This window comes from Xiphophorus couchianus, chromosome 17, assembly GCF_001444195.1.
Source record: "Xiphophorus couchianus chromosome 17, X_couchianus-1.0, whole genome shotgun sequence".
Taxonomy (NCBI): domain Eukaryota; kingdom Metazoa; phylum Chordata; class Actinopteri; order Cyprinodontiformes; family Poeciliidae; genus Xiphophorus; species Xiphophorus couchianus.
The window spans coordinates 7,222,593-7,247,915 of NC_040244.1; the positions used below are offsets into that span (position 1 = coordinate 7,222,593).

The 25,323-nt window shown below is 36.6% G+C and overlaps 3 protein-coding genes across 7 annotated transcripts in view; 1 reads left to right on the forward strand and 2 right to left on the reverse strand.

The window, feature by feature from the left end:
* The window catches only part of kdm7aa (lysine (K)-specific demethylase 7Aa), a 33,084-nt gene extending 25,922 nt beyond the window's left edge, over positions 1–7,162 (reverse strand). For both annotated transcript variants that reach the window (XR_003598824.1, XM_028043333.1), the window contains exon 1: positions 7,015–7,162. Coding sequence is in view for 1 of the 2 variants with exons in the window: in XM_028043333.1 (XP_027899134.1) it covers positions 7,015–7,112 (98 nt within the window). In the remaining variant the exon portion in view is untranslated. The remainder of the gene's footprint in view (positions 1–7,014) is intronic.
* Positions 1,324–20,902, forward strand: LOC114160659 (endoplasmic reticulum-Golgi intermediate compartment protein 2-like). 3 transcript variants are annotated; one of them, XR_003598825.1, is made up of 15 exons: positions 1,324–1,421; positions 11,808–11,941; positions 12,025–12,133; positions 12,833–12,879; positions 12,962–13,029; positions 14,175–14,215; positions 14,307–14,408; positions 14,485–14,580; positions 15,508–15,563; positions 15,921–16,019; positions 16,916–17,013; positions 17,093–17,255; positions 17,749–17,828; positions 17,913–18,051; positions 20,786–20,902. XR_003598825.1 is itself a non-coding variant. In XM_028043338.1 (14 exons), the coding sequence occupies exons 1-14, from the start codon at positions 1,339–1,341 to the stop codon at positions 17,976–17,978; spliced, it is 1,242 nt and encodes a 413-aa protein (XP_027899139.1). In that variant the 5' UTR covers positions 1,324–1,338; the 3' UTR covers positions 17,979–20,652. The 3 variants fall into 3 exon arrangements, 2 of the variants coding, with proteins under 2 accessions (XP_027899139.1, XP_027899141.1); XM_028043338.1 differs by lacking the exon at positions 20,786–20,902 and having other exon boundaries at positions 17,913–20,652; XM_028043340.1 differs by lacking the exons at positions 1,324–1,421; positions 20,786–20,902 and adding an exon at positions 10,493–10,664 and having other exon boundaries at positions 17,913–19,682.
* The window catches only part of LOC114160656 (fatty acyl-CoA reductase 1), a 49,435-nt gene continuing 44,866 nt past the window's right edge, over positions 20,755–25,323 (reverse strand). For both annotated transcript variants that reach the window (XM_028043335.1, XM_028043334.1), the window contains 4 exons: positions 23,412–23,583; positions 23,199–23,328; positions 21,885–22,012; positions 20,755–20,995 (listed from right to left, as the gene is read on the reverse strand). In XM_028043335.1, coding sequence (XP_027899136.1) covers positions 20,833–20,995; positions 21,885–22,012; positions 23,199–23,328; positions 23,412–23,583 — 593 coding nt within the window. In that variant the 3' untranslated portion in view covers positions 20,755–20,832. The remainder of the gene's footprint in view (positions 20,996–21,884; positions 22,013–23,198; positions 23,329–23,411; positions 23,584–25,323) is intronic.

A 25,323-nucleotide genomic window follows, 5' to 3' on the forward strand; every position in this document is an offset into this window, starting at 1 on the left:
ATGAAAGCAGGAAGTGGACGACAGTACAAGGCATTCTGGGTAAATACAGTGTTTTGTTACCAAAAACAAAAGAGAAATCCCACAGTCACTAAAATCTGACACCACTCCATTTGTGTTTACATTTTGTGAAGAATGAAGTTGCACTCAGTGTCTTGAGGTTTTGGTGTCATTTCCTTCACTAGTCTGTGGTGCAGCACCACCACAGGCGAGGAGGGGAACAGCATTTTCCAAAGGGTTAGGTAAAAGCAAACCGCAGCAGCTGAAAATGTAAATTACGTTGCAACTTTGGTCCCCAATTGAACTGAATCCACCAGACTATCAGGTGGCCCACATAAAAAATTATTAGATTTAAAACATATTGTCCATTATTAAACATGGGGGTGGCAGCATTATGCTGTGGGGTTGCTTTTCTTCAGCAGGGAAAACCACAAGAAAACCTAAAAGCATGGTTTGCTTTTGTAATCTTTGTTGGGGTGAAACGATTAATCAGATTAATTGTGATTAATCGATTAGTGGAATAATTCTCAACTAATTTAGTAATTGATAAATCCTTAACTGGAGTACACATAGACTCAAAAAAGCCATTTGCAAAAAGAACAACACACTCAGAGCAGTAACTAAGACAAAACCGTACAAAAAAATTTACATTTTGGATTGAATACAAAAGAAAAGCCTTCGCAAATATATTCTACCCAGAACTCCTAACATGCAATAGTTTCAGCTTCATCTCAATCAAATTCTGTAAAAGCCAAAATCTCCTATTAAAACATCTTTTTCTATCCAATTATTAACCAGTTAACCCAAAATTAACCAATCAATCAACAAATGATCACATGTTCACTAAAGGAATGATATGCTGTTGCATTTTAGGCAATAAAATGTTTATTTTGTTACATAAAAAGGAATATATAAAATGTTTTATGAAAAACCAGCAGAATGTGCCATTTTTTATTTGGTTAATTAATTATTCTAGCAATTAACTGATTATTAGAATAATTATTAGTTGCAAAAATTTTTCCTCTTATGCTACAATTGTGTACTATTTTGTGTATTTAGTCTAACTAAAATTGGAAAAATAGCAGAATGAAGGGTTTGCAAAGCACTGTGGACTTTAACAGCAATAAGCACCCAAGATGAATAAAGATCCATCCTGGATCTTCCAAGATGGATCTTCTTGAACACGTCAAGTTTTTTAAAAACTCGACGGCGTTGGGGAGTCTCTGCAGTGAGCAAAGAGTCTCACTTTGTTGTTTATAGTGCATCGGGGAGCCAGGAGGAGCTTAACAGCTTAATTGGCCTTAAGGCTACTGCAGCTCTGTTTTCACACACTTCTTCGACATGGCGTGTCCCACACACTCAACCCTCCTGAGTCCAAAAACAAACTCGTCTGGTGGCTTTTACAATCCTGTTTACATGAGATGGTAAGTAAATAAATAGCGACTAGTTTCCAAACTATTTAACATAATGATGGGCGATTAATCAAAAATTTTTTTTTTGGTTTGTGAAGATTACATTTTTTGGAAAATCTGGATTTGCACTGGCTGGACGATATGGCTTAAAAATAACATATCCAATTTTATTCCTACCAGATCCGATTTTTATTCAATTTTTTCCTAAGAAATAAATGACAAAATATTTTCAAAAAAAGTAGCTTTTATTTCAGTCACCCCTTCAGGGAGTTGGACAAAAGAGTATTAGGGCCAGGCTACAATAATTTATGTTTAACTATGAGAATATAGTAATAACACTAGCAGAATAAAGATGCAATTTTACCAGGACGTCTTATAAATCTGAGAAAAAAGTTTTAATGAGATTATTAATTTATTTTCCATGTTGGCATTCTTATAAAATTACTACTTCATGCTCCTAAATGTACTACTTTACTGTCCTATTACTACCACTGTATTCTTGTAACTTCATTACTTTATTCTTGTTAAAAAAAATAAAACAACCTTAGACTAACCTTAATATTTTGTCGTAGGATTGACCTAAATTCAAAGTCCAAAAAACAAAACAAAAAAGCCCAAAAAACAAGGATTGGATTGGTGGGACTTAATTTTCCAAAAATTAAGTATTCAGAATCCAAAAATTTGATTAATCAATAAAATCTATAAAACTGCTCAGCCATTGTTCAGAGAGATGTCAATGCGCCAAGTGCGGCCATCTTGTTTTACAGCTTCTCTATTAGCAGCTAGGTACGGGTAGTTGCAACCATGTTGTTTTCACAGATCGCAATGAAGATATCTGTGTGCGACTCAAAGTCCCACAAAAAAATAGAAAATTACATAGAATATGAAATTAAATAGTCTTGCCACAACAAAATTTAAGATCTGGGATAGCTAGAGTCTTAGTTAGCAAGAATACATTAGCAGCTAGTTAGCACAAGCCAACTAGCTGCTAGCTCCTGAGTCACAGAATGCAGTGAAGATGTCTGCACACGACGGTATACTAACACAAGAAAACAGAAAACTACATACAATATGGCATTATAAATAGTCCAGACAACACTAAATTTAAGCCGTGGGATTTGGATATTTAAGGCCAACTCATTGTTTTCCAATTCATTTAAGGTATTTTAATGCCTTAACTTTAGATACACAAATTTAAGACTTTTGAGGGATCCCCAGACATCGTAATTTTGGTTGACTAATAATCAATATGTGAGCTTTTGAGTCTATTAACATCGATCAAGCTTAACCGAATGCCGTTTCCATGGTTCCTAGACTCAACTTCCCAATGAATATAAACAGGAACTCTTTTAACTTTATCAGACACCTACGATCTGAACATCTCCATCAGGGACAGCAATATCTCTTCTTTCATCTATACATCCACTTAGACTTTGGGTAAACACGAAGAAGGCCCTCGGCTGAGGCAATCCGTCTCTCTTTAGTGCACTCACACTCTGTTGGACAGTGACGGATCGTCCATTGAACTTGGCTCCCCAGAGCTCCCATCAATCACCTCCCTCTGTCCCATCACGGACTGCCGATCTATCGTCACCCCCACCGTCAGGAAATCAGACAATGGGAGGGCCTGAAATCAACACTGGGATCTGACTTGACCTGCTGAGGATTTGCAGAGTGGCTTTTATTTCAGTCCACCCTCAGTGAGTTGGACGATGGAGTATTAGGGCCAGACTACGAGGCGTTTTGTTTAATTACGAGGATGTTGTTACAAAACACGCAATTTTACCACAACGTCTTAACATTACGAGAAAAAAGTTGCTTTAATGAGAAAAGCTTCTTGAGTCATTAGGATTTGAAGTGTTTCTTTCTTCATAATGGACTCGCTTCAAAGTCTTGCTGCTCAATTTGTTGTCGATGTGTTAAAAGTTTACGAATTTCTATTAGGTATTAAGTATTAACTATAAAACATATACCAAAGTATAACTTTAAGAGATAACGTTCTTCATTAAATTGTGTTATTTTACGTGTTGGAGTTTTCATAAAAGTACGTCTTTATTCAGGTAATTTTACAACTTAGTGACTCTATTCTGGAAACATTACGACGTTACTCGGGTAACTTCACCACTTTACTACAATAACCTTACGACTTTATCCCAGTAACTTTACAACTTTGTTTCTGTAACATTACAACTTTATTCTTGTAATACTATGACCTTATTCTCATAATATTGGCCCTAATATTCTGTAGAGTTGACCTGACTTCAAAGTCCAAATAAGTAAAATCTGAAAAGCAAAATGGCGGCCATTGGCGAGCCGACATCACCCATCGCAATGGAAACCCAAGGAGTGCATTAGTGATATAAAAATTAAAAGTCTAGATTTTCAAAACAATAACATTTTCAAAACCTCAAACCCAATCAAAGCGGTCATAATTTTCCACTCTATCACAATACATCCACAAACATCGATGGTATTCATTGGGATTTTACAGGACAGTAAATACTTTAAATTAGGTTTTGCTGCAGCTGCCTGCCAAGGTTTTGACATTTCTGCCCATTCCTATTTGTAGAAAAGCAAATCTCTGCATTGTTTCTCTGATTAATTGGATGTACATGTCTCAGTAGGTCTGCAGTCATCCAAGAAAAGCTTCTTGTTTAAAATTATGGCCGTCTTTATGACAACTCTAGGGATATCTACTGTTTAGGTAACTTTTGAAGGCAAGTTGTCGCACTGGATTTTATTTAGGAGCTAAAGAAATATGCTTGCAGCACTTTTCATATTATTTATGAAGGTATTTTTTATTACTTTGCACTACATGGTGTTGGTCTACGAGATAAAATCACTGTAAGCACATTGAAGTTTGTGGTTTGCAAGGTGACAAAATGTGAAAATAAATAGACAAAAATGGGTTTTTAGAGCAATACAACCAGTCGTAACTGCAAGAGCACACAGAGAAGCAGCAGAAGGGTCAAAAGGTGAGCTACTGGAAAACATTTCTTCAACAAATAATTGTTTCCATCTCCTTGCTAAAACCTAAGGTTTCATGGCAAATAGAAATAATTCCAAACAAAACTTGCAGCTACCCAGAGATATTGGTGCTGAGAAAATACTAGACGGGTGCATCGAGGTGAATACACACTTCTCTGTTGCCTGGTGACGTTGCCGTTCACTCGTCTGGCACTGATAAACCCCAGAACTTGGATACCAAAAGACCCAGGCGATGGAAAACAGGGAGCACTTCGGCAACCGAGGGAGAAAGACAACGTTCCCCCCACACACACAAACACAAACCAAGCCAACAAGCGGAGAAACGAGCATTTGGGAGTCTGAGTTCCTCTCATTTCCACTCAATCGACTTGCCAGAGAATATCCCCCTTCCTTCTGGCCAGGCTCGTGGGAAAGAGGTTGGAAAAAGCGGCCGCTTTTGGAGGTGCGCCCTGTGCGTTTGTGTCCATTAGTCATCAATGGGGGAACCTGGACCATTTGTTCCTTCCTTCGTGTTGGCACATGACACACACAGCGAGTGTTTTCTGGCTCTGGAGAGCCACAAATTGTGACAGCCAAGTTTTCTGGCAGGACACCCGATGGTTGGTTACGCAACGGCTTTCGTCATTTCAGCATGAGCAGAAACAGATTGTTGTATTCATAAACAGTTGCTGTGGAGATGCACCCACACAGGCTGAGTCAATACATGGTCTAGGTCAGCCTCTGGGCCACGGAGATAAAAAGTGAGGACTGCAGAAAGTGAATAAAATCTATGACGACAGCCCTGATCCAAGCAAAACTGAGTTTGTCAGGGATACCCAACTCCCTGGTCTGTTAGGAATAATTAAGGACAACTACTACATCCTGGACTACTACTTTTAACTACACCCTGTTAGAGCTGAAACGATTAATCGTGATTAATCGATTTACTGAAATAATCGTCAAACAATTTAGTAATCAATTAGTTATTAACTGGACGATACAAATAAACAAAAAAGACTTGCTGAAAATCAGACAGACTGCTTCAACCTGATTTACTACTTTTATCTACATCCTGTTAAAGCTGAAATGGTTAATAGTGGTTAATAGATTACTTAAATAATCACCAACTAACTTAGTACTTGTGAAAGAACATCACACTGAGAGCAGTAATTAAGCAAAACTTTATAAAAAATATTAATTTTCCATTTAAGATTAAAAAAATATGTTCTACCCAGAACTAATAGAGTGGCATAGTTTAGCTTCACCTGACAAAAACAAAAATCTCCCATTAAGCATCTTTTGTAATCCAATTATGAATCAAAAATTAGTCAATCTACAAATTATCAAGCATTCACTTATTGCATTTTAGGCAATAAAATGTTTATTTTCTTACGTATTTTTAATATCGTATGAAATAAGCTCACATAATTACCTGAAAAATCTGCAGAATGCGCCAGTTTTTTATCCGACTAATCAATTAATCATTTGAATAACCAATTACTAAAATAATTGTTAGCTGCAGCCAAACATCCTGTACAACTAAGCAAGCAAATACGTCTTCTTATGCCATAAAATGTTACATTTTAAACCTCCAAAGTTGCTCATGGTATCAGACTAACTTGTAAAATGTTGGATACCAAGCGTGCAGCTGATTGGGTCATATTACACAACAATAAATTCATGCAACAAACACCCACACGATATGAATCATATGACAATCTCACGCAACAGTAACTCACTTGAGATCATAATGAGAACAGTAAATCAAAAAGGAAAGTGGAAAGTAGGACAAAGAAGTAACCTGAGGACAACTACATGCTTTGGTTCCTTTAAATTATCCCGCTGTCAGCCGCTAGGGGGCTCCTGCCATGTGGCTCCTCCGCTTGAAAGAGAGGGATTTAAATTTCTCCAGCTGTCAATCAAAAAGCCCAATCATAACAAGCCCGTTGGGCTCTAACAAATTAGTTAAAAACCTTATGTGAAAATATGTATTTTTTGTTGAAAATAAAAACAACTCTAGAAGTGTTTGTAAAGTAAACAAAAACCCTACAGAGTGTTTCCAAACAAACACAAACTACGGAGTGAGGTGAATCTAATTAAGTTTAAAGTAAACTCTAAAGGTTGAGTTCACGTTTCACAATCAGGTCACACAGACTGAAGCTACGCAGTGAGTTTTCTAACACTGTATCCTATAAATCTCAGTGAATTGTAATATTGTTATGAAGAGAAAACATGCAGGCTTTGTATGTTCCGATCACTGAACTAAGCTTTTGATCTCGGGCTGACTGACACAGCGCTGTCTCCTTCCAACATTCACACTCAAAATAAGTATTTAACTCGATAACGTCAACTGCGAGGGGGATTTAAGACCCCCAGGTTCACGTCGGGTGATTTAATGTGTCCAGCAGAAAACCTATTTAAGCTCAAAACGATGTGGAAGACATCGCAGCCCCACTTTCGCTCGTCAAGTCGCGTCAATAGACGATTTAAAAACCCCGTCGCCCACCGCTAGTGTTAGCAAGCTAACTTAGCCACCAGTCAACACCGCTCGGAGAAACCGTCGGCTTTACTAACTAAACAACCAGTGTTTGTCGCCTTCACCGAGCCGCGTCCGTTAAAGACATCCCAAACAACCTACCTGCCGTGAAACCAGTCCTTACAGATGTCGCATTCGATCATAAACCGGCTCACATCGTAGGGCTGCCGGCAGACACAGTACAGCGGGGCCGCCGCCATCTTCCTACTGTCCCCAAACAACGCAGGAATGAAGCGGGCGGGGATTTAACCCACAGTCCGGAAACACCCGAGGTGAGAATTTAAACATCCGGAAACACCCGAGGTGATAACGGGGCATCCGGATGAAGCCGAGGACAGAGCTGTATGGCAGAGCGTTGTAACATATAATCTGAGGCGGGTAGCGTGTCCAAAAATTTTAATAAATTTAAAGTAGTACTTCTTTAACATCCTGTAAAAGCACCGAATATCTGATCTGAACATTTGATTTAATATTTCCAAATCGTGAGACAAATATAAAAATAAACAAACTTATGAGCAAAATGTAAAAATTACAAATGTAGGTAGAAACATTTGCCTAATGTATATGTTTTCAACGCAAAGCTAATAAAACTACCAAAGGTATATCTATATTTACCATTTACTGTATCTTCTTAACCTCCAAATGGAAAAACAGGCTCAGTAGATGGAAAATAACATCAGAATAATACCGTTTGTCTCACTAAAATATATATTGTAGGTGTGTCTCCTAACCTACTAATAAATGTTTTAAGTCAATGTAATCAACAGACTTGTGGGGGGAAAAAAAAGATCTTGTGACGTCATTAGCCCCCCCTCCCCCATTAATTATTGTATAATATATTGTCTTGCCATAATCCCGACCCGTTACGAGATCCTCCGTTCTATTGAAGCCCATCTCTGACGTCAGTTTCCAAATTATTCATTTCCATCTGTCTGTGTAGGCACACAAACAATAGGTTTTTCCAAAAAGAAAGGGATGACATAATAAAACTGTGTCATGATTTTTCTTCTCAAGAACAAACTGAGGTTTATTTTCCTGAATTATGTATTTATTTTTTTTTACTAAATATTGAAAAGTAAAATCATGACTATCAGCCTTATATAATATTGTATAGTACAAGCAGGGATTAGTGAGCCCCAGGACAGAGAAATGTAAAACAAAACCCAAATCTCATTGTGAATTTTTGTCGAGTTTTAGTTCAATGTTGTATAACTTAGTGTAGATTTTTGTGTATTGAGTCAATGTGCATATATTTTTCATTATTTATTGTCTTTTATTCCTATAAAATCATATCTTCTTTATAACAAAACGTTTTAAAATGTTGAAAATAAAATTAGTTAGTCAGAATCATTCAGCTTCATATTCAGTTAGGTACAATAAAATAAAAATAAATGTAATTTAATCAAATTAGAACTATAATAATATGTCACTTTATTTAGGTGCCTGAATTCAAATGTTCATAATTTACCTAGCAATAGCATTTTAATTTTATTGACGCAGGTACTCACTTAGGTTTATTGAAATAAAATAAAAATAAATGTAATTAAATTAATCTGGTTATCTCACTTTATTTAGGTACTGAAATCCAAATGTGCATAAATTAACTATCGATAAAATTCTAATTTTATTAACTCAATTACTCAGCTGGGTGTATTAAAATAAAAAATAAAAATAAAATTAATTAATCAGATTAATTCATTTTATTTAGAAACCTGAATACAAATGTTCATAATTTACCTATCGATAACATAAACATTTTTATTAACTCAGTTACTTGTAAAATAAAAATAAAATTAAAAATAATAATAAAAAAATTTATTAATTAAAAAAAAAACCTCAGGCATATTAAGAAATAGATTACATTAAATTTAATTAATCAGTTTATGTCACTTGATTTAGGTGTCCGAATCCAAATGCATAATTCACCTGTCAATAAAATGTAAATTTTAAATACAATTAGAAGTTAATCTAAATAATGTAGACCCATAATCAATTAGGCTTATTAGAATAAAATATAACTGAATCCCATTATGCATAATCAGCAGTTATTTATCAGTAACCTATAAACATGCAGTTATCTCGCCAAGCAAACAAAAGCTGTTTCTCTGACTCATTCCAGCGCTGAATATTTGCATGGCTGCACACATAACAGGATCCATTTTCAGCCTGAGCAGCTCAAAGGAGCTTAAAAAAAAAAAAAGAAAAAAAAATCAAAACACAACGCAGACGCTCAGCGTGTCTCAGCGGAGGATGTCTGACATGCCCTACGTGCCTGCGTGCTGAATAGCAATGGGACCACCGACCCACAGCCTGATCCGAGAGCTGACAGCACCCATCCCCCCTCACATCCATCTGTGCTGCTTCTGCATCGCAGCTCCACTGCGTCCACTGAAGATGCATGCAGACTCATCTGCAGTTTGTTGACTTTATGGATGCAAACAGTTCTCAGAGCTGCTAGCAGTCGGCTGCACTTAGCGGAAGTAGATATCAGTTAATTTGAACTGATTTGACAATGTTTTGAAGGAACAAAGTGCAACACACTCATACTGTGAACGGCAAAGAAAATATAATATAAGTTTGGATTCGGGAAATAGCATTAAATCAGTTAACACACTGCAAAAACAAAGTATTTTTGGTCTATTTCTGGTGCAAGTATCTTGCCACACTTGAAAAGAAACAAAACTAACTTGCAAGTAGATTTTTTTTTAGCAAGATACAGGAGCAATAATTCCTTAATATTGAAGTGCAAGTTATAAGTGAAATAATCTGTCAGTGGAACTAATATGTGTTTAAAAATCTATAGAAACTGTTGACTTTAAACAACCTCCTATCTGTTGCTAAAAAATCTTGTAAATTAGTTTAGTTGTTTTTAAAGTCTCATAAGATATTTGCACCAGTAAAAGCTCCAAAAAATACTTAGTAAGATTTTGTATTTTTGCACAGTGTCTTATAAAATAAAAACGTCTTTTGTTTGCAGTACCTCATTGGGCGTTTTAAGTCAATAATTTGTTAATTTTGATTTTGAAAAATATTATTGGCATATTATTTAATTTAATACCACATTTTCCTTATTTGTAAGTTATAATATTAGTTCCATTGGCAGAATATTTCACTATAACTAGTACTTATGAGAATGAAGTCATAATATTACAACTTTATTGTGGAAATGTAAGACTTTATTATCATATTATTACCACTTTATCATCGTAGTGCTTTGACTTTATTCTGGGAATTTTATAACTTTATTCTCGTAATTAATTTTTTACATTTTTTTTGTTATTTACTCTGTCGTAACTAAGGTATTTGGACTAGAAAATAGACAAAAAGTAAAGATTTAGATTTTTTCCCTTCCCCTTTAACAAATCAAATTATCTACTGTTTGGATTTATTTAGGTCCTATTTGTCTAATATTATAATTTTTATAAGCATGTCATATATATATATATATATATATAAAAATTCAAAAACAAAATTTTTTGTTTCACAAACTAAAAAATATTATAGATTTTGGTGTTTAGGCGCCCTCTGCTGGTGATATTGTATACTACTGTTTACAAGTCCGAGCACGCTCTACGCAGCACCAGTTTACGTCATCACGTAACTGTGTAACAGACGAAGGTGACCAGCCTCTCGCGGTTTAGCATCATTCGATATGTTACGTTTAAAACAACCACATGTCGTTTCAACTGTAACCCTGCTGGTCGCCACGGAAACCGAGGGCTGATTTTACGACCGACCGGATGACAAAACAGGTAAGATGATTAAAAAAACAGCGACGTCACATCAGCGAAGGCCGTTTACGTGTGAAAAGGACCGTTAACGGTCACTTTTATGTACATCTCCACCCTGAATATTAGTCTGCTCCTTTAACAAACCAGCAATTTTAGCTTTTATTTGTAATTTTTTTGTCGTCTTCCTGTCATTATGACGTCCAGACACAATTAAAAATGGTATAATTAATGTTTAATAACTATTATTAATTGAGACTCTATAAACAAATGAAGTATTTTTTATTAATAGCTTCATAAAACCTCGGTTGATTACTCTTACTGGTGGAATAATTAATTTTTTTAATTATTATTTTTAAATAAAGTACTAAAATAAAACATATGTACGCGAAATAAATATTCCACCAAATGTTTGCTAAAATTATTTTAATATGTTGCATTTAGTCTGCAGAAGTGTGAGTAAAAGGTATTTGAAATAGAAAAATGTCAGAATATAGAATTTCCCCCCCCCAACTTTGCTTAAGTTTTTAAGGAGGTAAAAGACTGCCATAAATGAGAATAAGTACAGAAATAATGTACATATTAATATAAAAAGTGCAACAGTTATTTAATAAAATGTATTACAAATCAATTAAATTAAACAATGTAAACTAATAAAAAATAAATGATATATTATTCATATTAATAATATACAAAAATAATCTGTGATAAGGTCAATATCTTCCACTTTCTCCCAGAGCTACTATTGCTAAAAATGCACTGCTACTGACCAAAAATAACCAATCAGAGCCAGTGCTCACAATCATCCTCATGTACGCTCTGCTAAATGTGCTAATAGCGGAGAAAGGATTTACAGTTACAGGAAACCGGTTTATTTACTCTCAGTTGTGGTTATGCTAACTAGTCTTAGCATTCACAACAGGCTCTGCTAACTACAGGGTAGCAGAGAAAGTGATTGACAGCACTAAGACCCGCCTCTTGGATCTGATTGGTTGTTTTGCATTGTCACTTTGAGCAGGCGATTTTATTGCATTTTATCTGTCCCATGTATTGTCACGACATACTGACAGTTTCAAATAATATGTAGCAAAATATTCTTATAAAAGTTACAGACTGCAGCTTTAAATGACGATGTAGATTAGTTTTAAAAATATTTTGTGTTTGGAGGATTTGGAAAGCCGTCCTGACCGCTAAGATGAGGCGTCTGTCCAGAAGGAAAGCCCTGAGTCTGGTGAAGGAGCTGGACGCCTTCCCCAAAGTGGCCGACAGCTACATGGAAACGTCTGCATCCGGGGGTACAGGTGGGACCAGAACCCTGAAACCAAACAGAACCGGCACCAGAAACACAAACCAAGAGTAACCACTCCATCTGTCTCCTCCGCAGTGTCTATCATAGCGTTCAGCGCCATTGCGGTTCTGGCCATCTTGGAGTTCTTTGTGTACCGAGACACTTGGATGAAGTATGATTATGAAGTTGACAAAGATTTTTCCAGGTTAGCATTTATCGATACGTTAGCTCGCTGCATTGAGATTTGCTACAATACAGGATTTCTCCCAAAGTGTTATAAGTCTGGCGGGCCACCAGGCTTATCTTACTCCTCCGCCATGTTTAGGAAGTTAAGCCTGGCAGAAAAATAAAGTTTATTTATGTATTTTTCAGTCAATTTCAGCCTTTCCAAAGAAAACAAAAAGCTGAAACATTGGTGAAAAAAAATACAAGACAAAACGGTACAGAAATAAACAATATTTAAGTACTTGTCAATCAGAAAATCACAAAGTGTTGACAGAAACAAAGTACTTAGAAGCAAAAGCTTTTTTAAAATATCTTTGTTATACTTAAAGCATAATAAGAACCAAAGCAGCAGAATCTTCTCTGCATATTTTTCTAAAACATGTCTCCAAGGAATTATATTTGTTTTACTTTTTTAATGGAGGACCACCAGTGACATAATTAAAAATAAAAGCAGAATTATAGATCGTCCACCTTAGGTAATATATATATATATATTTTAATCATATTTCATTTTGTTTGCCTTTTTTAAAGACTATCATTGGTGTTTCAGTATTGTAAATAGCCTAGTCAATAACACAATGTCAAATTTTCAAATGTATTGTCAACTTTTAAGATTTTTAACATAAAAAATGTTAAACCGAGCGATATAAAGCTAAATACGTCTTTTTCTTGACCGCAGTAAGCTAAGAATAAACGTGGACGTCACAGTAGCAATGAAATGCCAGCGTGAGTAGCTGACGTTCTTCATTACACTGTTTAAATGTGTTTAAATGTGTTAACTCAGGATTTATTTCTGTTTTTATTGCAGATGTGGGAGCAGACATTTTGGATCTGGCAGAAACAATGATCACATCCAACGGCCTGCAGTACGAACCTGTGAGTTCACCTGTTTGGTTGTCAATAAACAACATTTTTATTAAAATCTATAAATCAAAAATAAGAAAAGGGTATTAGACTGTTGAAATCAATTGTTTTCAGTTTTGCTATTCTTTACTTGTGGTCATGGGCCAAAAAAAAAAATCATTTCAAGGGCCACAAATGGCCCATGGGCCTCACTTTGGACACTCCTGACTTATACCAATCTCTGTTTTTCCAGGGAAAATTAAACTTAAATTCAAAATAAACAAGGAAAAAAATTAGAAATCAGGAGCTTAAATACTGGATCAGGTTGTAAAGAACCAGATGAGCTAATTAAAGGAGACATGGAACAGCTGTGGGATGGAGAGTAGCAGGAAAACTTAACGAGGAAACCAATTAACCCAAAGGAATCTGAACTAAGACTCAAGGAATCAAAGAGAAAAAAAACCTGACAACAATCCAAGAAATTTAATTCAAATATTGATGAAACAAACTAAGGAAGAAAAGGAAATTAATTATATGGCAACACATTAGCAACAATAATTAACATGGAAAAAAGCAACTCGATATAGCAAGACCTTTAGAATATAAAAAAAGAAAGAAATTTGTCACTTTGTGAAAAAAATGGGTGAAGTTTTTTTAGTTGTTGTTGCTTATATATTTAAGATAAAAACTAAATGAAAACAAAATAAGTCAAAATTACCTGACTGTAAAAACCATGAATTGTGTAAACAAAGCAACTTCATACTTTAGAATAAAAAAAAGATTTTTTTCTTTTAGCTTAGAAACATCGTTTCCGCAGTCAACATTTTCCTCAAGACATTATTTCCACTTTATTATTAATAATTCAACTTTAGTCACTGAATAAAATATTTACGTTTTCCTTACAATTCATTTTTGACTTTATCCTGTTGTAATACAAAAACAAATCCACCAGAAAACATCCAGTTACACACATTCAGTTCCTCCAAGTGACAATAATATCCCTTCCTAGATTTAAACATGCAGTTTGTTTAAATATCGCTGTATTTAAACATGTTTTTATTATTTTTGACCAAAAAGTTAAAATTTCAGCTCCAGCTCCTTAGATCAGGCAGAAAATTGAGTGGATGAAAGAAATCATTAAAATGTTTTGCTCACCTCATCTTTGTGCTTTTAATCAGGTTATTTTTGAATTATCCCCACAACAGAGGCTGTGGCAAAGGTAAGAGAAGTTTAATGTCAGTGTTCAGCGTTATGTTTTAAGGATTAGATGGTAATTTATGTCAGTTTTTCTGCTTGTTGTTGTCCTTCAGGACGCTGCATCTCCTTCAGAGCAGGCTGAGGGAGGAGCACGCTGTGCAGGAGGTTCTGTACAAAACGCTGCTGAAGGGAGCGCCCACCGCTCTGCCGCCTCGGTTCGTCTCCATTCAGACCAGGCAGCTGGTAACGCACGACTCAGCGAAAGCGTTTGACGTGTGGTCTGGGTTTCAGGGAGGACGCTCCCAACGAGCCACTCAACGGCTGCAGGATTCACGGACACGCTTACGTCAATAAGGTGGCAGGAAACCTACACATCACAGTAGGGAAGTAAGGAAATATGCAGAAAATAATGTTTAGATATCAATTTGTTTGATATTTGTAATGTCATCTTTGGAAAAGAAAATGATTTTGGTCCATTTTAACAACAAAAATGTACAGAAGTGTATAAATATTAAACACCCTGGTAGCTGGTTTTAGCATTTTTAAGGTGAGATGAAAGAAGACAGAATTAACTTACTAATAACTGGCTGAGCAAATGTGTTGGGACTCTGCTAGGGTTGCTAGGCAACGGGCTGAGTTCTACTTGGGGTGCTAGTAAACAGGCTACTGATTTATGACTCAAAGTTCGGGAGGTTTTTGAAAATTTTCTGACACCAAAAATTCTAAACTTGCCAAAAACTTATTTTTTGGGCCATTTTTAGAAGCAGTAGAAACGCAAATGGGAGTACTGGAAAACTTTACACTGTAGAAACATAAAATCTTAAGTATTTTGTTAGTTTCTTGTGGAAATATTTTAGTTCAGTTGAACTAAGACAAAAACTTTTCACCAAGACATGAGCTTTTTTTAAGTAAATAATTATTGAATACTAATAAAAATACTAGTTACACTGTCAAATCTCTTATGCCAATATGACTCATAGTTTTTATCAATATTCAATAATTATTAACCTAAAACAAGCTCATACATCTTGGTGAAAAGTTATCTATAAATTAGGTTTTTTTTGTTTTCAGTGCAGTAACATATTTACACTAGAAACAAAAAAAACTTAGTTGTATTCTTTCTTAATTCTCGGGTGGATTTACTGGTGTGTTTTCACTTTGCACGGTTTATTTATTTATTACATTGTAAGGAAAACATTTAGTTAGATTTACATTACCTTGACTTTTTTGTACTGTTTAAATTGATATATTTCCAAAAATGTTAGAAAAACACACGTCAGGTTAATCTCCTGACTAACGTTTTGTATTTTTTAGGCCGATTCACCATCCGCAGGGCCATGCTCACATCGCTGCTTTTGTGAGTCATGAGGGTAAGAATTGTCCTCTCTACCAGGTCCAATTTTAATGGATTTTTTTTTTTTAATGAAAAACTTTAGAAATGACAGAAAATATTTTTAATAATCTGCCAGTGGAACAGGGCATTTTCCCCATATTGTAATTTAATATGTCTTGTTCCACTGGCAGGTTTATTTCACTTCCAACTAGCACTTTTTAAAAATCAGTACTAAGAAATAATTGACTTAAAACAAGCTCCCATAAATTGCTAAAAAGTTACTTCTAAGCTATTCTTGCTTCATTTTAAGTGTAGTGAGATATTTGCACTGAAAACTTTGTCTTTTTGCAGTTTACTAACAGAGATCAACTTTTGTCTCCTCGTCTCTCCGTAGCATACAACTTCTCCCATCGAATTGACCATTTATCTTTCGGCGAAGAGGTTCCAGGCATAATCAATCCTCTGGACGGCACCGAGAAAATCACCTACAACAGTAAGTTTATTCAATCTAAAAGACAACATGGCACCTTTTGTCTTATCAACCGAACAGATGACAAGACGTCTGTGCAGTATACCTTTTTTGTACAAAATTATTCTCGTCAGTTCTGCCTATTTTGAGCAAGCGTGCTGGAACTCGGTTTGGGTTGCTAGGTAACGGGTGGAACTCTACCATGGTTGCTAGGTAACAGGGTAGGCTTCCCTGGGGTTACTAGGTCAGTGTCAGTTTCTTCTCATTTATGAATCAACATTCGGGATGTTTTTGAAATTTTTCAGACACCAAAATATATAAAGTTTTTTTTTCTTTTTCCAAGACCCAAGTGGAAGTACAAAAATCCATATACTGCAAAAGTAAAATATTAAGATTTTTGGTCTAGTTTCTAGTGTAAATATCTTGGTACAAGTGAAATAATACAAAAGTAACTTGCATGTAACTTATATTGGAGCTTATTTTAGGTTAATAATTTTTGGATGTTGATAAAAAGTACAAGTTACTCTTACAAATATTTTCAGAGATAAGACAAAATTTTTTCCATAAGTGAAAAAAATCTGCCAATGAAACTGTTACTTTTCATCAATATTCAAGACCTACTAAAATTAAAAACTTTTCACTTATAGCCTGGGGAAAATATCTTGTTAAAAGTGACGATCAACCAGTGGAAGTATTTCAAAATAAATATTAAGGAATTATTTACTTAAAAGAAGCTCCTATATCTTGCTGAAAAGTTAGTTGTAAGTTAGTTTTGTATTATTTCTAGTTTATGAAGATATTTGCCATAGAAACTAGACCAAAAATACTTGGTAAGATTTTATGTTTTTATAGTGTAAAATGCAGTTTTTAATTTAAATAAGTAAAAAAGTGTTTTGTGTCTGTTTTTCTCCTGTCTGCAGATAACCAGATGTACCAGTACTTCATCACAGTGGTTCCCACCAAGCTGAACACACACCTGATCTCCGCAGACACACACCAGTTCTCCGTGACGGAGCGAGTGAGTGGCCAGGCCCGACTGCTTCAGGTGAACTTGAGCGGGTGTGCTAACTTTGTGTGTGTGTGTGTGTGTGTGTGAGGAGCGGGTGATCAACCACGCGGCGGGCAGCCATGGCGTCTCGGGGATCTTCGTGAAGTACGACACCAGCTCCCTGATGGTGACGGTGAGCGAGCAGCACATGGCGCTGGGACGCTTCCTGGTGCGGCTCTGCGGCATCGTCGGGGGAATCTTCTCCACCACAGGCGAGTCGGCGGCCATGTTTACCAGCTACGGCAGCCTGGGAGGACCACACTCTGTCCAGCCACACAGCAGGACCTCCATGCGTCTGTCTGTCCATCCATCCAAACATCCATCCATTTGTCCATTGATCATCCATCCAAACATCCATTTGTTCATCCATCTGTCCACCCATCCAACCAAACATTCATCCATCCATCCGTGTTTTCTGTCTGATCTTTATTATATTTGCCTGACATTTATTCCAGAATTGAACTTATCAAGTTTTAACATGAACAATTCACGTTACTTCTGAATTGCTGATTTGTATTTATCTTGAATTCCTCAGGCTGAACTTTTGGACCACTGGTTCCATGTTTCCTTTAGCATCCAATCAAATCAAAACCATTTAATGTTCTAGCTGCCACCAAACTCATCAGTATTTGAATAATCACCCACAATTCCTGCATGCATGTTAAAAATACTCCGTTATATTTAAAACCGTCTTCCTGCTTGAAGGCATGCTTCACAGCCTGGTCGGGTTCTGCTTGGACATCGTCTGCTGTCGCTTTAGACTCGGCGCCTACAGACCCAGACAGGTGAGTCCGGTGGATTCGGCTCTGGACATAAACACACCCATCGATGGAAGCGTTTAAATGCTTTAAACACTGAATCTGTTGCAGGAGCTGCAGCTGAATAACCGGAACAATCACCAAACTCCTCTACTGGTGGGAAACGCTCCGCTCTAGTCTCACTGTGATCTAAAGACGATCATCTCTGGAAGATGTTTATTTCAGTAAAATTCATCTCCTTCATTGCACTGTAGGTTAAATATTCCCCCGGTAACTGCATTAATAGTATTATTAGTGGCTGTAAATTTGAGTTTTAATTGCTTAAAATGATGTCTTATGATTTGTTATTTAATAGATTAAAAGAATGCAAACAAAGAAAATCTATCGTTTTTAAAAAAATAATCCCTTAAAACGTAAAGTACCAACCAGCAGGAGGATATCTGAAAAAGAAACAAAATCCACCTTTGTGAAACAGACAGCAGCACAGATGCGCTTTTTATCCTCTTTATTTCAGTTTTGCCAAGCAGACTGAATCTCGTAAGAGCGGGGAACACAGGTGGTCACACAATTTGCAAAAATGACACCAGTGAGAATAAGATGTTCTCGGTTATGTGTTGCCATTTGTGCCAGCGTCGCATTTTGAGTGAACAAAGACAGTGCTGTTACCAAACGGACAAACATGGATGACAGCATGAAGATAGCCCTGTAGCTCTTTGGGGACAACCTGACAAAACCGATTCATCTCGCAGTCCAAGCACAAAACGACGCAGACACACAACAAAACCAGAGTTTTGCATAAACATTTAGTTTCTTCCCTTTTTCTCCCATAAAATCTCATTCAGTTTGAAAGTAGACAACACCGCCCACCCAGTTCTCCTCAGACTTTACGTTAAATACTTCTTGTAGTTAGAGGGAAGCTCTGTGGTCCTGTGAATACAGCAATGATTCAACAAATACAAGTTTTTGGTAAGCTAAAGTTTTCTTCTTATAAAACTGGATACCAACCACGCCAACCTTAATTAGCAGCGATTCTCCATTCTGTCAGATGTGGCGCCCCTCATGGTTGTGTACTCGGACTCCTTCAAAGTGTATTTTTTCAGAGAAACACAACTGTTGCTAATTGATTTCACTCCGACACGTTCACTTAACACTTCCCACACCCCAATAAATTATACGATTGATATTGGACAAATACTTTTTAAAACTGCTTTGAGTTCTTTAGCATTAGATGCATCATAATTCTTCATTCATCTCCAGTGCAGTGGACCTCCGCTTGCTCGCAATTCGGTTTTCGTAGATTTTTCTTCGGAACATGAATCTTCTCGAATCTTCCAAGTAAATCTAATTCGTTTGAAAGAAAATGCCCCTAAAATACCTCGATGGAGTGCAAATGGTGTCGTTTGTGAAGCAGCTAATATAGGAGCGCCACCAGTTTTCATTGGTGCTGATGGCACAGAAATGACGTAATTAGATCAGCGGCCATTTTAGCTTCAGACGAACAGGAGTGGTGAGCTGTGTTTCGGGGGAAACATCTGTGCGTCTGAACAGCTGATATAGTTTGTGATTGGCTGATTTAGGTTATTTAATACGTACAATTTAAGGCCGACCAATATTTGGAAATAAACTCAAGATGAAGAATTGTTTATTACGACACTGAGCTGATTTAGTGACATTGTTGTCACTAAATGTTGACGTTGTTTATATCCAATTGATTCACAGGCTTTTCCAAAATTATATTTAATTGGAAAAATGAACTGCAAAGCATCGATGAATCAATATTTTTACCTAGACTGATTGCCAAGCAGGAACTTGGCAAGGTTAACCCAGACAACGCAGTGCTAGCTTGTGCTAGCTAGCTAGCATTCTGTTTGTAGCCAGAACAAACAAGATAGTGCATTCTTTCTGCTAAATTTGAATACTCTGCATTTCAACCACCATTTTTTTAAGCTTCCCGTCACTGAGCTTCTGTATCGTAAAGCAAAACATTGATCACCAAACAGGCGCTCTTCAGATGTCGCCATTTTGTTTGTCCGATCAGCGCCGCCAACGGACATGAGTGGAGATATGGAAGAGTGTAGATGTTAGCTTTTACGGTAATGCTAAAACAGTTTCCACCGTGTATATCAATGCAAATTAAGATATATTTTGTGTTTTTAGCTGTTAAAGTCGGTAGCTGGGTGTTTTTTAACGGGACACCGGGGGTCCACTGCACTTTATTTTAAAATTTTAGAGGTTATCCTCTCAAAACCCTGATTAGGACCATTTTAAAGAACCATCTACAGTTTGTACTACACTATATAAATAAACTCCACTCTGATGTACTATTATTTATACAAACCACACTGCTGAGGTCTAACACACAATCAGACTTGCTTTTTTGGTGCAAGTATAAAGATGTAAAAGTAGTAAACCCAGTTCAGTACAAACAGCTGTACAAACAAAGTAGATGAGCATTCAAAGACATCCCGGTCGTAAATTAGCCAGAAGCCAGCCTAAGTTGTCTCAGCGTTCTGATGTCGCGTGGGCAAATCGTCTGAACTGTCATCTTAAAAAGGCAGTAGATGCACATAATGCAAGACATATTCGAGAATAAAACAAAATAAAATAAAAATAACTACGTAGAGTTCGTCCACCTCTGCTGCAATGATGCAATTCAAGTATGGAAAACAGAGCTGTGACAAGGCAGGAAGTCAGGGAAAGAAGTGGGAAGTCACACAGAAGGCGTATCGTTGCATATATAATTGGCCACTTTGAAGGAAACATTAGGTAGAAAATATAAAGACAACACTTTCTTTGTAGGACAGGGTTTTTCTGACCGGGAATGTCAAGTTTCCCCAACTCAACCAGTAACTACATAGCAAATAGACCTCGTTATTTTCCTTCTGTCAGCCGCAGACGTCCGTGTAGAGAGCCCCGTTTGTCCACGTCAGGAACGTCTGAGTTTAAGGTGACTTTTTTTTTTGTTGTTGTTTTACCGCTGACAGCTGAAGGCGAAGGCAGCCTGTCTCCGGCTCAAGGCTGTGAGGAAGACTCAGTTGGTTAAGGTGCTGGAAGCACGGAAGTAGGAGAGGAACTTGAAACAGAGGCTGACCACAAAGTACCAGATATTTCTGGCCATCTGGGAGCGGGCGATGAACACCCGCCAGATGAAGACCACCAGCAGGGTGTTGAAGGTGTACCGGATGTTTCTCAACCTGGAGGACAATCAAAAGACACCAATAAGGTCCAAACCCAGACCTTTCATTTAACCCTTGACCTGCAGTAATGGGTAGCCAATAGTGCAGGTCTTTAAAAACATAACTAGGGTTGATCAGAAAAGATTTTAAAAATCATAAATTCTCTTTAAATAATCACGTCTTCTACATAAAGCATGTAAAATTTTACAGCCATGATCTCCAAACGTTTGTGCAACATAATTCTGACACAACTCACTGTTTTCACAGAGTTACTGTTTGTTTAAAAGCAAAATTTACATAAAATGATTGCCCCTCCCAAAGTCTCACAAAGAAAGGGCGATAGCAAAGAAAGGGTTAATAGCAACCGGTTCTGTCCCTCTGTAGCTTTATTTATTTTATATCAAGAAACTTCCAACTATTTAATGCACCTCAAGTTGTTACCGTTTTATAAAAAGCAAAATCTGCATTTAAACAAATACAATTAAAAAAAGGATTGCTCGTCCCCCGTTCGCATGGAGAAAAGGCGGGAAAAACCATAACAACCAGCATAGCAACCAGTGCTCAGCTCTTTGTCCCTCAGTAGCTTTAAGTAACTTCCACCTATTTAAAACACCTAAAGTTGTGCAATCAAATACTTGAGAAGTTTTTTTATTCAATGTATCATTTTCACAATTACTGTTTGATTAAAAGCTAAAAATCTACATTTAAATACCAAAAAAAGGATTGCCCCTCCCCCACTTCACAGAGAAATGGCGGGAGTAACTATAGCAACCAGTGCTCAGCTCTTTGTCCTTCAGTAGCTTTAGCTATTTTTATATCATAAAGTAACTTCCACCTATTTAATACATCCAATTAGTAGGGTTTTCTCTAAAAATATTCCAATAAAGTATTTTTATAGTTGACTTACTTTCGAAGATGCTGCCTGGCAGCAGGAATGTCGGACATGTCTTCATTCAGGACGTACTTCTTGGTGCCGATACAGTAATTCTCAATGTATTCGGGCCAGTTCAGCTGGCGCACGTCAAAGTTAAATGTCTGGGAAAACAAATTCAATTCAAATTCAGAAATACTTCACTGGACCCAAAGGGAAATTCAATAAAACAAAAACCACAGAGGAAGAATGCTGACACTGAAGCAAGGATGGAGTCAGAAACACATTTTCAAGACGTTAAATAACAAAAAAGTTCATTTTAAAGATTATATGCATTCAGACTAATAAATTTAATTTACCAAAACTCTTTGGTGCTTTTTCCCCTTAAACCACTTAACAAAATAAAACTGATTAATCACATTTTTGGTTTTTGAAGATTTAATCTTTGAGAAAATCTGGACTTTTTTTTTAAACCAATACTCTCCTGGGGTTTCCATAGTGATGAGTGATGTCAGCGAGCCCAGGCGGCCATCTTGTTTGATAAGTGTGTTTTACAGCTTCTACTTATTTGGACTTTGAATTGAGGTTGATTTTATGACAGAATATTAGGACGAGGCTATCATATTTTATTTTTTTAATCACAAGAATAATGTTATAATGAAAGTAATAAATAGTAAAAAAATTAAATGAGGAACGTTGAGCATCTTGTGAAATTAAACTTTGAATAAGTTTTACAGTATTTCATTTTTTAACACATCAGATTAAATATATTGACAACTCTAGAAGAGCTTTTCTTAATTAAATGACTTTTTTGTTGTGACTTTAGGACTTTATTCTGCTGACTTTATGACTCTTTTCTCAGGTTTTAATATTTAGTTTTTCAGAAGGGATAATTGAAACAACAGCCAGTTTTTGAAAATATTTTCTGTCAATGTAATCCGTGTTTTTGGAAAAGAAGCCAAACAAGATCTGGGATTTTATTTTTAAGCCTCATCATCCAGATGTAGCGTTTGCTGTATCTACAGTTCTGATTATATAATTGATCGGTAACAACACTGAACGTTATGATTATATAATTGATCGGTAACAACACTGAACGTTATGATTATATAATTGATCGGTAACAACACTGAACGTTATGATTATATAATTGATCGGTAACAACACTGAACGTTATGATTATATAATTGATCGGTAACAAGCTGAATGTTTTGGTTGGAAGAACGACATCAAACATCGTCTCTGTGAGGCATGGTGTGGTCGTCATCGTCACGTTTATTTTTACTGGCTTTGGTTTCAACCTGACATAGAGGGGTGTGAATGCTTCTGCAGGAAGGCGTTCAGGCTGACCTTTCGGTCCTCGGGGGTCAGCTGGCCCATCAGCATGTTCATGTTCTCCGAGTTCCACTCCCAGTCCTGGCTGCTAAAGTACTCCAGCAGGTGGATCGCCTTGTGCAGCCGGTTGAAGATGCGCATCATCCTGCAGGGAAGCACAAAACTTCAATGCAGACAAACATTTTCGTCACGGAGCAAACCGAGGAAACGGATATGTGCTGTTCTCACTGCGGCTTCTGTCCACACAGACGGAGGAAGAGGTCGTAGATGAAGGCCGGGAACTTGTGGCTGACCAGGATCCAGTACTGGTTGATCAGGTAGTTGGAGGTGATGTTGGCGTTGGGTCTGCGGAAAGCCTGCTCCAACGGGTTCCTCTTAAAGGACGACATGACATGGTGCTCTGTCAGGACACAAAAACACACAAAACGATTAATCACCATTAATCAGTTATTGAAATCAACTAATTTGGTGATGGATTAATCGTTATACAGACTCTAAAAAATCTTATGAGACTTTGTAATTATTGGCACTGCAAACATACGTCAGAAATGGGAACAAATCTTCATTTGTTACTTTTACACAATAATTGATGTTGACAACAAATTTAAGTCATTTTAATGAGAAACAAATTTGAAGAAGAAAATAATTGGACTGATTTGGAGTTAAATAAGAGACATAAAGGAGGGTGAAGACCAGGGCTGAAATTATTAATTGGATTAATTGTTTATGGAAATAGTCGTCTGATTAATAATCGTTAACTGGAGTATACAAAATCAAAAACACACTCAGAACAGAAATTAGGACAAAACTGTACAGAAATATATACATCTTGGATTTAAGATTAAAAAAAATCCTTTGTAAATTTGTTCTAAAGTGGAATCATTTGAGCTTCGCTTTGTTAAAATTCTGCAAAAACCAAAACCCCCAAATTCAGCAGATTTTAAGATTCAATTAAAAAATGAATCAATTAATTTGCAAGTGATAAAGCATCCACTAAAAGTATGCGCTTTTATTTTTAGGCAATGAAATGTTTATTTTATTGTTTGAAAGAAGAAATTACTTGGATATTTTTATGCATCTCTAATATTGTCTAACAGAATATGCCAATTTGGTTTTTTTTTTTTATTCAAATAATTAATAAGTAATCGTTAGCTGCAGCTCTAATCTCAACATTTTTATTGAGTTCAGCTTTGTTCGGATCGGGAGAACGAGGTGAGAGGAGAATATTTTTTAAATCCAGATAATGAAAAATGTCTTTGGAAAGCGTTTCCTGTGAAATCCTGAGGGAACAGAAGGTTTCTGCGTTTCGGATAATCCCCACTAAGCTCTGCCTCCCTGATGATGCAGCAATAAAACCAGCTAAACGCTACGACGACATTTTAAAGTGCAACGTTCATCACCACCTTTATGACAGGTAGAGCCTCTCAGAAGGATCCTAACATCCCACGGTAACCTTTGACCTTTATCATGACACCCAGTCCAGTGTCCACATGCGACCAGCAGACGTTACGTCACAGACTGGGCCTCGTTTCCATGCCAACAGAAGCGAGGCGGCTGCAGGGGGCCGAGATGAGTGGATGAGCCAGCTGCGGATCGATAACATCTGGAACATCTGGATCTACAGAAACCATCTGGTTGTGGTTCCTGCGGGAAGTTTGTCAACGTGGGAGCGGAAGCAGTGAATGGATCGGTTTGATGATTTAGACTTAAAATTAAATTTAAAGTACAAACGAAAGTTATCAAGGATCATTGATGGAGGGAAGAACGGATGGCTGGAAAAAGAAAAAAGAAAAGAAAAAACTAAAGAAAATAAGAAAAGGAATAAAAGAGGGAAAAATTAGAAAAAGGGAAAGAAAAGAGAAAGAACAATTTCTCATTTAGTGAAATGAGAAATGAAAAAAGAAAAGTAGGATAGATGGACATACAGACAGATAGATGGATGGATGGACAAACTGAGTCATAAAAGTCTGGATGGATGGAGGGATGATTGGACAGATGGATGGACAGATAGATGGCTATCTATAGTTTTTCTTGTCAATAACAGAATTAGGAATAAAGTTTGGGATTTCAGATGTTTATCCAGATGTTTCCATTGGTTTCATGTCATCAGATTCAGATCAACGCAGATAAATTGACTCTC

What these genes read in the sequence shown, in the direction of transcription:
- LOC114160659 (XM_028043338.1), top strand. Translation starts at nt 1,339, where the DNA reads ATGGCGTGTCCCACACACTCAACCCTCCTGAGTCCAAAAACAAACTCG. An exon ending in CTACACATCACAGTAGGGAA is followed by an intron (nt 14,581 to 15,507) that starts GTAAGGAAATAT and finishes TGTATTTTTTAG; the next exon opens with GCCGATTCACCATCCGCAGG. An exon ending in GGGAATCTTCTCCACCACAG is followed by an intron (nt 17,256 to 17,748) that starts GCGAGTCGGCGG and finishes TCCTGCTTGAAG; the next exon opens with GCATGCTTCACAGCCTGGTC.